Source organism: Oncorhynchus gorbuscha, linkage group LG11 (assembly GCF_021184085.1).
Source record: "Oncorhynchus gorbuscha isolate QuinsamMale2020 ecotype Even-year linkage group LG11, OgorEven_v1.0, whole genome shotgun sequence".
Lineage (NCBI taxonomy): Eukaryota > Metazoa > Chordata > Actinopteri > Salmoniformes > Salmonidae > Oncorhynchus > Oncorhynchus gorbuscha.
The window spans coordinates 73227301-73243227 of record NC_060183.1 but is presented as its reverse complement, the minus strand read 5'-3'; the positions used below and the strand labels follow the sequence as shown (position 1 = coordinate 73243227).

At 46.1% G+C, this 15927-nt stretch overlaps 1 protein-coding gene across 1 annotated transcript; it reads right to left on the bottom strand.

Moving 5' to 3' along the window:
- Window positions 1-11: 11 nt before the first annotated feature.
- Window positions 12-13997, bottom strand: glipr2 (GLI pathogenesis-related 2). Its single transcript, XM_046290428.1, has 13 exons — window positions 13984-13997; window positions 13679-13771; window positions 6781-6807; window positions 6409-6618; window positions 5392-5469; window positions 4839-5027; window positions 4534-4626; window positions 4091-4303; window positions 3318-3395; window positions 2558-2785; window positions 2172-2390; window positions 1808-1885; window positions 12-1498 (listed from the first exon to the last, which is right to left on the bottom strand). The coding sequence occupies exons 3-13, from the start codon at window positions 6785-6787 to the stop codon at window positions 1326-1328; spliced, it is 1566 nt and encodes a 521-aa protein (XP_046146384.1). The 5' UTR covers window positions 6788-6807; window positions 13679-13771; window positions 13984-13997; the 3' UTR covers window positions 12-1325.
- Between the last annotated feature and the right edge of the window lie 1930 nt (window positions 13998-15927).

The window sequence follows — 15927 nt, the reverse complement described above, 5'->3', positions numbered from 1 at the left end:
CATGTCTCCAGTTAGATTGCCTGTTTATTTGACAGGGAATACAGTGAAAGGTAACAAGTTGTTTCCCTCTGCTGGTGGAAGACGGCAGCAATGGTGCTAACTAGATGTAAGCTCTCGTTTAATATTTTTTTCAAAGTGTGGCACAAATGTTACAACCTACAAACATTTAATTCCACCATTTATTGCCCCTTGTATGTCAACACAGTGCAGTCTCAGTCTGTATGTCAACACAGTGCAGTCTCAGTCTGTATGTCAACACAGTGCAGTCTCAGTCTGTATGTCAACACAGTGCAGTCTCAGTCTGTATGTCAACACAGTGCAGTCTCAGTCTGTATGTCAACACAGTGCAGTCTGTCTGTCTGTATGTCAACACAGTGCAGTCTGTCTGTCTGTATGTCAACACAGTGCAGTCTCAGTCTGTATGTCAACACAGTGCAGTCTCAGTCTGTATGTCAACACAGTGCAGTCTGTCTGTATGTCAACACAGTGCAGTCTCAGTCTGCATGTCAACACAGTGCAGTTTCAGTCTGTATGTCAACACAGTGCAGTCTCAGTCTGTATGTCAACATACAATCGCATTAGCTCAACCGTCCCGCGCGTAGGACACCGATCTGTAGAGATCCTTATTATATGTGTTTGAATGGCGTGGACATACCCCAACAGAATGGTGTGGGAGTATACCGGTCATTAGAAATGTTCATGCAAGTTGACCACTGATTGGCCAGCTCAGCGAGCCAACGTGACATCATGTTCTATGAGGAAATAGCAAGCATTTATGAAACTGTCTATTTGAGATGGAGTTTTTTCTCCAGTTAATGCTTTGGCCACAAATACGATTATAGGACGAGTTCAAAGCCAAATAACTCGAGATAACAGAAAAATGAACTTATAAAAGAAACTGTCCGGTGAAAATCTTACTTTTATATTGCAGTTATGAAAAAATACACATAACCATTAAAATGATTTCCTATTAAGACAACGTAAAAGCCATTTATACAGATTTCCCAAATTACTGTTGTTGGTTAGAAAATAACAATGTAAGGGTATCATTTGAGATAGAAGTTAAAAAAGTTAAGGTCAGGTTTGTCTCGCATAAGACGGCGCAACGGCCGTCTACACTGATGGCTCCTGGCAACTGCGTGGTGCGTTCGAATGGCACCATCTATGGAAAACAATGAACTAACAAAAAAAGATTCTTATCCTTCCAAAAGAGGACAAATCATAGCAACAACCAAAGATAACAGCAACAATGTGTTTGCCCAGATAAGCACCCGTTCCTATAGAAACCTTTGGGAGTGCTGGCATACATACTACATATATATGGCTCAGACTAGAGTATTGCTTCCTTTGGTTTTCACGTTGTCATGGAAATAGCCTGGGTTGGTGATGTTGCCCGCTGGATCGTAGAACGCCACGGCGATAAACGTGCCCCGCCCACTGGTCGCCAAACCCACGCCTACTTGCTTTGAGGACTTCCAGACCATTTGAGTGAAATTACCTAGGACAAGAGTACCACCAATCAACTGATTTTCTTTTTCAAACAAACACCAAATGCAGAAAACAATACATTTTCGGCCAGCATGTCTTACTCCTAACATTTCTTATGGACTTGAATTGTGTTTCATGTCATATGTGTTATTGATTATGGTAAATTCACTGCCAGGGAGCACTGTTGTTTTCCTGATTTTGAGTTTAGATTAAATACTTTCACAAAATACTTTCTATATTGTACAATGACTGTTGTGGTTGAGGTTATATATCAAAAGCATTGTGTTGTTATGAGGTGTCAGGGCACTGGACACCGTACCTGCTCCACTCTGAAAACCAGGGGATGAGAAGTTATACTTCTCAATCTCCTTGTACCAAGACTCAGCCACATCTGATCCTATAATTCATATGCAAGAGAAGGACAATATATAAATGAATGCACATTTTTTGGGAACTTTACAAGCATTGTGCAGAGCCTTTTCCTGCGACACCATACAATAACAAACCAAAGTTTTGGGCAATTGACAGAGACTTTGGATTGTGACTACTATGTGAACATCATATCCAGTATCGGAGTTAGTTCATAATACTCATACTTCATATTGGAATTAGGCCCTTGACTTTCTTTTTACCCATTGGCCTTTATAAGTTGTTTGTCAGTGCAGTGCAGGTATGTGCCTCACCAGTAGGGGTCGCTGTGCTGGAGCCAGAGCAGTAGAATATGTTCTCCCCGTGGCCTTTGCCGCTATTCATCAGTGTGTTGATGCTCACCAGGTGAGCCGCCCAATCCTGGGCCTCCCTAGTGAGGGCAGGGCTTAGCACCAGAGGTAATGCCCCGTGCTGGCTCCGGTATTGGTTGAGAGACTTCAGGAGAGCCCGGCCGAACTGGACAAGCTCATTGGCTATACGGGACATGGAGAGTTACGCGGTATATTAAGTCTTTATTAATCCTTTAAAAGGTATGAGTGACACTTTGTCACCCCCACTCATAGTGCCTTCACAACAATATCACAACAATGTCATAAAACTGTCATAAAGCATCATAACAAAGTTCACATTACATGCTCACCTGACAGTGAGTTCACGGCCAACGCCTGCATTCTCGAAGTGACGACCTCCACTGGCTTATCGGTAATTTTCGACCCTTTTGGCATCACATTCTGAGCGTGGTAACCGGGGTTGCTGATGTTGCCAGCCGGTTTAAAGTGTGCCACCACAACGAGCATCCCCGTGCCACCGTTTGCCATGCCGACGCCCACCTCCTTGGAGCTACGCCACACCAGTTGTGTGAACTGCCCTGAAACGGATGAACAAAGAAAAAGTGAGGGAGAGGAAATGAAAGAAAGGGAGCGATGATTGACAATGGGGCACAATTATCACCAAATTCTTTTGGATTAACAATACGTTTAACATTGAGGAAAATATCAACGCAGGGCAGACTTTAAACATGGCATGCTGTGGTCAGAGATGATCGTTTAAAGCAAGGTGTAATTTTAGAGCTATTTTTTAGACCTCTTTGGCGTAGCACATGACATTACTGTATACTCCCGAGTGGCTCCCGAGTGGCGCAGCGGTCTAAGGCACTGCATCTCAGTGCATGAGGCGTCACTACAGTCCCTGGTTCTAATCCAGGCTGTATCACATCCGGCCATGATTGGGAGTCCCATAGGGCAGCGCACAATTTGCCCAGCGTCATCCGGGTTTGGCCGGTGTAGACCGTCATTGTAAATAAGAATTTGTTCTTAACTGACTTGCCTAGTTAAATAAAGGTTACATTTATTTAACAAAAAATAATACTTGTCTTCTACTTTTAATGCTGAAAGGTTTACCTGTTTTGTCCTGATGTCTTGGTTTGGAGAAGTCATAGTTCTCCTCTTGTTTGTACCAGGCGTCCACCACCTCTTGACCTTATCGGAGAAAGAAAGAAGTCATACATTAGATTAAAAATGTGCACACCTTGAGGGATCCCCTGGGAATGTACTTATTGAGAAAGAAGTGGATGTTCAGCCGGCAGATCGAAAGTTTAGGCATATCTAAAGGTTAGGCATATCTAAAGGTTAGGCATATCCAAAGGTTAGGCATATCTAAAGGTTAGGCATATCTAAAGGTTAGGCATATCCAAAGGTTAGGCATATCTAAAGGTTAGGCATATCTAAAGGTTAGGCATATCCAATGGTTAGGCATATCTAAAGGTTAGGCATATCTAAAGGTTAGGCATATCCAAAGGTTAGGCATATCTAAAGGTTAGGCATATCCAAAGGTTAGGCATATCTAAAGGTTAGGCATATCTAAAGGTTAGGCATATCTAAAGGTTAGGCATATCCAAAGGTTAGGCATATCTAAAGGTTAGGCATATCTAAAGGTTAGGCATATCCAAAGGATAGGCATAGGGTTCGAAATTGGTTAGGGTTAGGATTAAGGTTAGGCTTGGAGGGATGGGGTTGATGAAGTTAGCGTCAACGTTAAGGTTATGGTAAGAGTTAAGGTTAGGCATAGGGTTAGCGATCCCCATCCGGAACCATTCAAAATATGCCCGCCATATGTACTGCCTATTGAGAAATCCCTGTCCCTGCTGACCATCCGTCCTCCTGGTTCTCCCTACCCGTAGCAGTGATGCCCGCTGACCCCGTCTTGGCCCAGATATTTTCACCATGGGGGGAGGATGAGTTCTTCAGCACCCGCTCTCCCAGTAGAGTTTCTGCCCATGCCTGCGCCCCCTGACTCAGGGCTGGGTCCAGTGTGAGGGCTGGGGCTCCGTGTGCCATCCGCTGGTTGTTACACGCCCGTAGGAAGTCTCTGTGGAACTGGCCCAGGTCTTAGAGCAAGCAGACAGACAGATGGATGGATGGACTGCACATTAAGTTAAAATACTTGTTCCAACTCCTAACAACCGAGACACTTGCGATGACTTGAAAGGATTGTATGGCTGTAAGATTTATGGCCAAAATTCAGAGGGCAAAATTGGGCCTACTACCTATCCAATATTATTATGTTATCTTTACATAATGGGAGACATTTACTGAAAATTCATTTAAAACATCTCACCAGTGCCGTTCACCTGAGGAGGAGCCTTATATGCAGGTGAAGAGGATCTGGCAATTTTAGACTGGGGTACACTCAGGCTCCCTCCTTCTCCAGCTGTAGGAAAGAAAATATATTTGTCAGTTGAGACATTGAGGTATCCAATGCTGTGTCATACAATGGGTTAATTCAGAAATACCTAGTTTATCTTTAGTAGTTGCTTATTTGCCGAGAGACAATCGTAACTGGGCTGTTGTATGGGATTTAAATATAATTGTATTTTTTAATTTTTGTTCACCAATCATTGCAACCAATCAATGATGTGTTACCTGTGGGGAAACATTTGGGGGCTCTAGAGGTGGAGCTACCCAGTGGTAGGACATTCTTCTCAAAGTAGCCCGCGTTGCACATGTTGCCAGCTGGGTGGTACTGGCCCACTACAAAGATTGTTTGCCCATCTGTGGCCAGGCCCACACCTACCTCGCTGCAATCCTTCCAAACCACCTGGGTGAAGTGACCTGGAAACAACAGCAGGGGCCACTGTTAGTATAGAAGTCAGTATATGTACACGCTCAGTATGTGGAGGATGGAGAGCAACAGGTACTGTAGGAGGCCTATTTGGACACTGTCAGTGATTGGAAATAGAATCAGATGTGGTCTATGAAATGAATCCAAAAAAACGGGTGATTCATTAGCAAGGTTAAACTCCAGAAATTACTTTTTTTAAATTGTGGTGGCAGTAAAAATCTAATCAAATTTTATTTGTCACATACACATGGTTAGCAGATGTTAGTGCGAGTGTAGCGAAATGCTTGTGCTTCTAGTTCTGACAATGCAGTACACACCTGTCTTACCCTAGATTCTGCAGATTGTGTATCTCACCTGTACCGGAGCTGAAGCCAGGCTTATTGAAGTGGTAATCTTTGATTTCACTGTACCAACTGTCCACTGCATCCTTCCCTTTAAAGTGCATTCAGAAAAAGATACAAAGCGGAACCAATTTATTATCAAATGAGCATTCAGGAAAATTATCCACTCAAAATCAGTCTGCATATGCTAGTTAATAAGTGGAGAGGATAAGTTGTGTACACAATATCCACTGTAGGCTCTATTCAATACTGTACTTTCCACTAGTTGAGCTCTGCTGCATATTCTGTTACGCAGGGCGGAGCAGGTGAACCCAAGTGCAGACTCAAACGAGGAGACAGGGATAAGGTAACTAAGGTATTTATTGAAAAGCTTGGGGGGAGATGGGGTGCAGGCCAGGGGAAGCTCGGGTGGGTAGCATGGAACCAGGAACCTAGGCTGGGGCAAGTGGAGTAGGGGCAGGGTATGTAGTTCCGGAGCGAAATCCAAGTAAGCAGTAGAGCGGGGGTCCAGGGCAGGGAAGCAGGACTGACAAGACGAGGGACTGGAGGCAGGGACCAGAGTCAGAGTGGATGGAACTGTAGCGGAGCGAAAAGCAGCGTCAGGCTAGGGAAAACCATGCACAACAGGATAACAATCTCTACGCAGGAACAAACAGCTTGAACCGCAGCGTTACTGCGCAGAGGCTACAAACTGGCAGTGTGGAAATGGCAGGGCTGAGTATTTGTAGAGGCCTTGATTATGGAACAGATTGCAGCTGGTTGGGATCTGCTCTGCCTCCAGCACACCTGTCTCCACTCACACAATCACAAACACAGAGAGAGAGAGAGAGAGAGAGAGAGAGAGAGAGAGAGAGAGAGAGAGAGAGAGAGAGAGAGAGAGAGAGAGAGAGCACTAGGGCAGGGGTGGCAGGTTAGGGAGACACAGGATGAGAAGTAGAGGGCATGGCAGGAGCAGATGTAACATGTTCAATGTATTGCACAATAAAGAATTTATTAGATTTTCTTTCTTTTTTTTCTGACATATGCTCACCAACAGGTTTTTTGGGGGTTGAGCTGTATGCGTAGTAAAGGTTTTCTCCGTGATTGGTGGAGCTGTGCTTCAGGCTTTTGATTGTCAGAAGATGGTCTGCCCACTTCTGGGCGGAGTTACACAGGTCTCTGCTCAGAGCTAGGGGCGGGGCACCATGCTTCCTGCGATAGTCATTATGAGCATCCACAAACTGCCTCTCAAAACCACAGTCTGGAAGACAGACAGACACACACACACACACACACACACACACACAAAAGTTAACCGGATTTACAGATTGTGGTGTCCAATTACTATAAAAAATACATCCTTTGGCATAGAGAACAATAATGTCTGATGTAGTGGAATGATAGTGGAAAAATATTTACTCACCTGTCATTGTTTTGTTCTTCTGCTGAACTGCAACAGAGACAAGAGTCAACATTAGTAATTATCGTGCCAGATTATCTGTTGGAATGTATCATGTAGTAGTTTGTTTGAAGGCTTGACACCACCTTTAAAAACCACAGTAATTGTTGAGTTTACTTGTGTTTCATACCATGAATTTCATCCTGTATCCTTTGGTCTCACTATTGAGTGTGTGTGACAACATAAGTGATCATTCAAAACACTTGCTTGATACATCAGACATTTGCAAATATACATTTATGGGGAAATCATACATTTTACAAAAAATATATACATTATTGGTTTCCTTGAGTAGGGGAAAAGTAAATATTCAAAATATGTGATAACTCTTCACTAAAAGAAAATACTGAACAGTCCATATCGATATACAGCACCAGTCGAAACTTTGGACACACCTATTCATTTCAGGGATTTTCTACATTGTAGAATAATAGTAAAGACATCAGAACTACTACTATGTGTTCCGGTTGGAGCGAGTGGTCGCATCTGCACGTCGCTCCAACGGGTAGTATAACTTTTTCATTATATTTCATTATATTTCATTATATCACAACGGTTTGATTTGTCTTATCCTAGCAATTTCTTCTCAGCTAGCTACATAGCCGTCTTTGTATCAAAGATAATTGCGTAATTATCGTATTTCGCCGTCCTAACGTAGTCTTCACTAGCCAGCTAGCTAACGTCCACTGATTAGCTGCACTGGGAAAACTATTACACTCAACTGAACGACTTGATTAGTTTAGTGTTAGCTAGCTACATAGCTGTCTTTGCTGTCTTCGTATCATCGTATCCAAGATAATTGTGTTGTTTAGGTTTAGAGTGTGTAGTCTTAGAGTGATTATCTTAATTTACCGAGGTTAGCTAGCCAGCTATTTGTCGTCCTTAACGTAGGTGACTCTGCTAGCTAGCCAACAGCTAGCCAACGCTAGCCAACGTCTTCTGTATAGAACTCAACTACCCGGTCGCATTCACAGGTTGTATCACATTTTCACTTCATTTCATTACAGTACAACGGTTTGATTTGTTTGATCGTAGCTAGCTACTTAGCTAGCTACATAGCCGTCTTTGTATCAAAGATAATTGTGTAGTCTAGAGCGATTTTCTAGGTTCGCTAGCCATCTATTGTCGTTCTTTTAACGCAACGTAACGTAAACAACACTGCTAGCTAGCCTGCTAGCCCCCGAATAGCAACACTGCAGAAACTATTACACTCAACGGAACGACTTGATTAGTGTAGTGTCAACAACGCACCCACTGCCAGCTGGCCTACTTTAGCAGTACTGTATCATTTTAATCATTTTAGTCAATAAGATTCTTGCTACGTAGCTTAACTTTCTGAACATTCGAGACGTGTAGTCCACTTGTCATTCCAATCTCCTTTGCATTAGCGTAGCCTCTTCTGTAGCCTGTCAACTATGTGTCTGTTTATCCCTGTTCTCTCCTCTCTGCACAGACCATACAAACGCTCCTCACCGCGTGGCCGCGGCCACCCTACTCTGGTGGTCCCAGCGCGCACGACCCACGTGGAGTTCCAGGTCTCCGGTAGCCTCTGGAACTGCCAATCTGCGGTCAACAAGGCAGAGTTCATCTCAGCCTATGCCTCCCTCCAGTCCCTCGACTTCTTGGCACTGACGGAAACATGGATCACCACAGACAACACTGCTACTCCTACTGCTCTCTCTTCGTCCGCCCACGTGTTCTCGCACACCCCGAGAGCGTCTGGTCAGCGGGGTGGTGGCACCGGGATCCTCATCTCTCCCAAGTGGTCATTCTCTCTTTCTCCCCTTACCCATCTGTCTATCGCCTCCTTTGAATTCCATGCTGTCACAGTTACTAGCCCTTTCAAGCTTAACATCCTTATCATTTATCGCCCTCCAGGTTCCCTCGGAGAGTTCATCAATGAGCTTGATGCCTTGATAAGCTCCTTTCCTGAGGACGGCTCACCTCTCACAGTTCTGGGCGACTTTAACCTCCCCACGTCTACCTTTGACTCTTTCCTCTCTGCCTCCTTCTTTCCACTCCTCTCCTCTTTTGACCTCACCCTCTCACCTTCCCCCCTACTCACAAGGCAGGCAATACGCTCGACCTCATCTTTACTAGATGCTGTTCTTCCACTAACCTCATTGCAACTCCCCTCCAAGTCTCCGACCACTGCCTTGTATCCTTTTCCCTCTCGCTCTCATCCAACACCTCCCACACTGCCCCTACTCGGATGGTATCGCGCCGTCCCAACCTTCGCTCTCTCTCCCCGCTACTCTCTCCTCTTCCATCCTATCATCTCTTCCCTCCGCTCAAACCTTCTCCCACCTATCTCCTGATTCTGCCTCCTCAACCCTCCTCTCCTCCCTCTCTGCATCCCTTGACTCTCTATGTCCCCTATCCTCCAGGCCGGCTCGGTCCTCCCCTCCCGCTCCGTGGCTCGATGACTCATTGCGAGCTCACAGAACAGGGCTCCGGGCAGCCGAGCGGAAATGGAGGAAAACTCGCCTCCCTGCGGACTTGGCATCCTTTCACTCCCTCCTCTCTACATTTTCCTCCTCTGTCTCTGCTGCTAAAGCCACTTTCTACCACGCTAAATTCCAAGCATCTGCCTCTAACCCTAGGAAGCTCTTTGCCACCTTCTCCTCCCTCCTGAATCCTCCGCCCCCTCCCCCTCCTCCCTCTCTGCAGATGACTTCGTCAACCATTTTGAAAAGAAGGTCGACGACATCCGATCCTCGTTTGCTAAGTCAAACGACACCGCTGGTTCTGCTCACACTGCCCTACCCTGTGCTCTGACCTCTTTCTCCCCTCTCTCTCCAGATGAAATCTCGCATCTTGTGACGGCCGGCCGCCCAACAACCTGCCCGCTTGACCCTATCCCCTCCTCTCTTCTCCAGACCATTTCCGGAGACCTTCTCCCTTACCTCACCTCGCTCATCAACTCATCCCTGACCGTTGGCTACGTCCCTTCCGTCTTCAAGAGAGCGAGAGTTGCACCCCTTCTGAAAAAACCTACACTCGATCCCTCCGATGTCAACAATTACAGACCAGTATCCCTTCTTTCTTTTCTCTCCAAAACTCTTGAACGTGCCGTCCTTGGCCAGCTCTCCCGCTATCTCTCTCTGAATGACCTTCTTGATCCAAATCAGTCAGGTTTCAAGACTAGTCATTCAACTGAGACTGCTCTCCTCTGTATCACGGAGGCGCTCCGCACTGCTAAAGCTAACTCTCTCTCCTCTGCTCTCATCCTTCTAGATCTATCGGCTGCCTTCGATACTGTGAACCATCAGATCCTCCTCTCCACCCTCTCCGAGTTGGGCATCTCCGGCGCGGCCCACGCTTGGATTGCGTCCTACCTGACAGGTCGCTCCTACCAGGTGGCGTGGCGAGAATCTGTCTCCTCACCACGCGCTCTCACCACTGGTGTCCCCAGGGCTCTGTTCTTGGCCCTCTCCTATTCTCGCTATACACCAAGTCACTTGGCTCTGTCATAACCTCACATGGTCTCTCTTATCATTGCTATGCAGACGACACACAATTAATCTTCTCCTTTCCCCCTTCTGATGACCAGGTGGCGAATCGCATCTCTGCATGTCTGGCAGACATATCAGTGTGGATGACGGATCACCACCTCAAGCTGAACCTCGGCAAGACGGAGCTGCTCTTCCTCCCGGGGAAGGACTGCCCGTTCCATGATCTCGCCATCACGGTTGACAACTCCATTGTGTCCTCCTCCCAGAGCGCCAAGAACCTTGGCGTGATCCTGGACAACACCCTGTCGTTCTCAACTAACATCAAGGCGGTGGCCCGTTCCTGTAGGTTCATGCTCTACAACATCCGCAGAGTACGACCCTGCCTCACACAGGAAGCGGCGCAGGTCCTAATCCAGGCACTTGTCATCTCCCGTCTGGATTACTGCAACTCGCTGTTGGCTGGGCTCCCTGCCTGTGCCATTAAACCCCTTCAACTCATCCAGAACGCCGCAGCCCGTCTGGTGTTCAACCTTCCCAAGTTCTCTCACGTCACCCCGCTCCTCCGTTCTCTCCACTGGCTTCCAGTTGAAGCTCGCATCCGCTACAAGACCATGGTGCTTGCCTACGGAGCTGTGAGGGGAACGGCACCTCAGTACCTCCAGGCTCTGATCAGGCCCTACACCCAAACAAGGGCACTGCGTTCATCCACCTCTGGCCTGCTCGCCTCCCTACCACTGAGGAAGTACAGCTCCCGCTCAGCCCAGTCAAAACTGTTCGCTGCCCTGGCCCCCCAATGGTGGAACAAACTCCCTCACGACGCCAGGACAGCGGAGTCAATCACCACCTTCCGGAGACACCTGAAACCCCACCTCTTTAAGGAATACCTAGGATAGGTTAAGTAATCCCTCTCACCCCACCCCCCCTAAGTTTTAGATGCACTATTGTTAAGTGACTGTCCCACTGGATGTCATAAGGTGAATGCACCAATTTGTAAGTCGCTCTGGATAAGAGCGTCTGCTAAATGACTTAAATGTAAATGTAAATGTAACTATGAAATAACACATATGGAATCATGTAGTAACAAAAAAAGTGTAAAACAAATCAAAATATATTTTAGATTCTTCAAAGTAGCCAACCTTTGCCTTGATGACAGCTTTACACACGCTTGAATTTCTCTCAACCAGCTTCATGAGGTAGTCACCTGGAATGCTTTTTTTTACCCCTTTTTCGTGGTATCCAATTGTTTAGTACTACTATCTTGTCTCATCACTACAACTCCCGTATGGGCTCCCGTGCGTCCTCCGATACCACAACCCAACCAAGCTGCACTGCTTCTTAACATAGCGCCATCCAACCCGGAAGCCAGCCGCACCAATGTGTCGGAGGAAACACCGTGCAACTGGCAACCTTGGTTAGCACGCACTTCACCCAGCCCGCCACAGGAGTCGCTGGTGCGCAATGAGACAAGGATTTCCCTACCGGTCAAGCCCTCCCTAACCCGGACGACGCTAGGCCAATTGTGCGTCGCTCCACGGACCTCCCGGTCGCGGCCGGTTACGACAGAGCCTGGGCACGAACCCAGAGTCTCTGGTGGCGCAGCTGGCGCTGCAGTACAGCGCCCTTAAGCACTGTGCCACCCGGGAGGCCAGAATGCATTTCAATTAACAGGTGTTCCTTGTTAATTTGTGGAATTTCTATCCTTCTTAATGGGTTTGAGCCAATCAGTTGTGTTGTGACAAGGTAGGGGTGTTATACAGAAAATAGCCCTATTTGGTAAAAGACCAAGTCCATATTATGGCAAGAACAGCTCAAATAAACAAAGAGAGTCCATCATTATTTTAAGACATGAAGGTCAGTCAAATCTGAAAATTTCATGAACTTTCAAAGTTCTTCAAGTGCAGTCGCAAAACCATCAAGCACTGTGATGAAACTGACTCACATGAGGACGACCACAGGAAAGGAAGACCTAGAGTTACCTCTGCTGCAGAGGATAAGTTAATTAGAGTTTCCAGCCTCAGAAATTGCAACCCAAATAAATGCTTCACAGAGTTCAAGTAACAGACACATCTCAACAGCAACTATTCAGAGGAGACTGCGTGAATCAGGCCTTCATGGTCGAATTGCTGCAAAGAAACCACTACTAAAGGACACCAATAAGAAGAAGAGACTTGCTTGGGCCAAGAAATACGAGCAATGGACAGTAGACCGGTGGAAATCTGTCCTTTGGTCTGATAAGTCCAAATGTGAGATTTTTGGTTCCAACTGCCGTGTCTTTGTGAGACACAGAGTAGGTGAACGGATGATCTCCGCATGTGTAATTCCCACTGTGAAGCATGGAGGAGGGGGTGGGATGGTGTGGGGATACTTTGCTGGTGACACTGTCTGTGATTTATTTAGAATTCAAGGCACACTTAACCAGCATGGCAACCACACTATTTTGCAGCGATACGCAATAACATCTGGTTTGTGCTTAGTGGAACTATCATTTGTTTTTCAACAGGACAATGACCCAAAACACACCTCCAGGCTGTGTAAGGGCTATTTGACCAAGAAGGAGAGTGATGTAGTGCTGCATCAGATGACCTGGCCTTTACAATCACCTGACCTCAACCCAATTGAGATAGTTTGGGATGAGTTGGACTGCAGAGTGAAGGAAAAACAGCCAACAAGTGCTCAGCATATGGGGGAACTCCTTCAAGACAGTTGGAAAAGCATTCCAGGTGAAGCTGGTTGAGAGAATGCCAAGAGTGTGCAAAGCTGTCATAAAGGCAAAAGGTGGCTGCTTTTTGAAGAATCTAAAATCTAAAATATATTTTGATTTGTGTAACCCTTTTTTGGTTACTACATGATTCCATTTGTGTTATTTCATCGTTTTGATGTCCTCACTATTATTCTGCAATGTAGAGTGAGTCACCACTTAGCCCACCACCCTCTAGACAACCATCGGCATTCACTCACCCATATTCACACACACACACACACACACACACACACACACACACACACACACACACACACACACACACACACACACACACACACACACACACACACACACACACACACACACACACACACACACACACACACACACACACACACACACACACACACACAAAACAGTAACCTTCCCTATAGTTCTGTTGAGCATTAGACTGCTTCCCCCTCAGCCAAGGTTTTAGAGCAAGCAGACAGACAGATGGATGGATGGACTGCACATTAAGTTAAAATACTTGTTCCAACTCCTAACGACCGAGACACTTGCGATGACTTGAAAGGATTGTATGGCTGTAAGATTTATGGCCAAAATTCAGAGGGCAAAATTGGGCCTACTACCTATCCAATATTATTATGTTATCTTTACATAATGGGAGACATTTACTGAAAATTCATTTAAAACATCTCACCAGTGCCGTTCACCTGAGGAGGAGCCTTATATGCAGGTGAAGAGGATCTGGCAATTTTAGACTGGGGTACACTCAGGCTCCCTCCTTCTCCAGCTGTAGGAAAGAAAATATATTTGTCAGTTGAGACATTGAGGTATCCAATGCTGTGTCATACAATGGGTTAATTCAGAAATACCTAGTTTATCTTTAGTAGTTGCTTATTTGCCGAGAGACAATCGTAACTGGGCTGTTGTATGGGATTTAAATATAATTGTATTTTTTAATTTTTGTTCACCAATCATTGCAACCAATCAATGATGTGTTACCTGTGGGGAAACATTTGGGGCTCTAGAGGTGGAGCTACCCAGTGGTAGGACATTCTTCTCAAAGTAGCCCGCGTTGCACATGTTGCCAGCTGGGTGGTACTGGCCCACTACAAAGATTGTTTGCCCATCTGTGGCCAGGCCCACACCTACCTCGCTGCAATCCTTCCAAACCACCTGGGTGAAGTGACCTGGAAACAACAGCAGGGGCCACTGTTAGTATAGAAGTCAGTATATGTATACGCTCAGTATGTGGAGGATGGAGAGCAACAGGTACTGTAGGAGGCCTATTTGGACACTGTCAGTGATTGGAAATAGAATCAGATGTGGTCTATGAAATGAATCCAAAAAACGGGTGATTCATTAGCAAGGTTAAACTCCAGAAATTACTTTTTTTAAATTGTGGTGGCAGTAAAAATCTAATCAAATTTTATTTGTCACATACACATGGTTAGCAGATGTTAGTGCGAGTGTAGCGAAATGCTTGTGCTTCTAGTTCTGACAATGCAGTACACACCTGTCTTACCCTAGATTCTGCAGATTGTGTATCTCACCTGTACCGGAGCTGAAGCCAGGCTTATTGAAGTGGTAATCTTTGATTTCACTGTACCAACTGTCCACTGCATCCTTCCCTTTAAAGTGCATTCAGAAAAAGATACAAAGCGGAACCAATTTGTTATCAAATGAGCATTCAGGAAAATTATCCACTCAAAATCAGTCTGCATATGCTAGTTAATAAGTGGAGAGGATAAGTTGTGTACACAATATCCACTGTAGGCTCTATTCAATACTGTACTTTCCACTAGTTGAGCTCTGCTCTGCGTTCATCCACCTCTGGCCTGCTCGCCTCCCTACCACTGAGGAAGTACAGTTCCCGCTCAGCCCAGTCAAAACTGTTCGCTGCTCTGGCCCCCCAATGGTGGAACAAACTCCCTCACGACGCCAGGACAGCGGAGTCAATCACCACCTTCCGGAGACACCTGAAACCCCACCTCTTTAAGGAATACCTAGGATAGGATAAGTAATCCTTCTCACCCCCCCCCCCTTTAAGATTTAGATGCACTATTGTAAAGTGACTGTTCTACTGGACGTCATAAGGTGAATGCACCAATTTGTAAGTCGCTCTGGAGAAGAGCGTCTGCTAAATGACTTAAATGTAAATGTAATGTAAATGCTGCATATTCTGTTACGCAGGGCGGAGCAGGTGAACCCAAGTGCAGACTCAAACGAGGAGACAGGGATAAGGTAACTAAGGTATTTATTGAAAAGCTTGGGGGGAGATGGGGTGCAGGCCAGGGGAAGCTCAGGTGGGTAGCATGGAACCAGGAACTGAGGCTGGGGCAAGTGGAGTAGGGGCAGGGTATGTAGTTCCGGAGCGAAATCCAAGTAAGCAGTACAGCGGGGGTCCAGGGCAGGGAAGCAGAACTGACAAGACGAGGGACTGGAGGCAGGGCGAAAAGCAGCGTCAGGCTAGGGAAAACCATGCACAACAGGATAACAATCTCTACGCAGGAACAAACAGCTTGAACCGCAGCGTTACTGCGCAGAGGCTACAAACTGGCAGTGTGGAAATGGCAGGGCTGAGTATTTGTAGAGGCCTTGATTATGGAACAGATTGCAGCTGGTGGGGATCTGCTCTGCCTCCAGCACACCTGTCTCCACTCACACAATCACATACAGAGAGAGAGAGAGAAAGAGAGAGAGAGAGAGAGAGAGAGAGAGAGAGGGAGAGAGCACTAGGGGTGGGGTGGCAGGTTAGGGAGACACAGGATGAGAAGTAGAGGGCATGGCAGGAGCAGATGTAACATGTTCAATGTATTGCACAATAAAGAATTTATTAGATTTTCTTTCTTTTTTTTCTGACATATGCTCACCAACAGGTTTTTTGGGGGTTGAGCTGTATGCGTAGTAAAGGTTTTCTCCGTGATTGGTGGAGCTGTGCTTCAG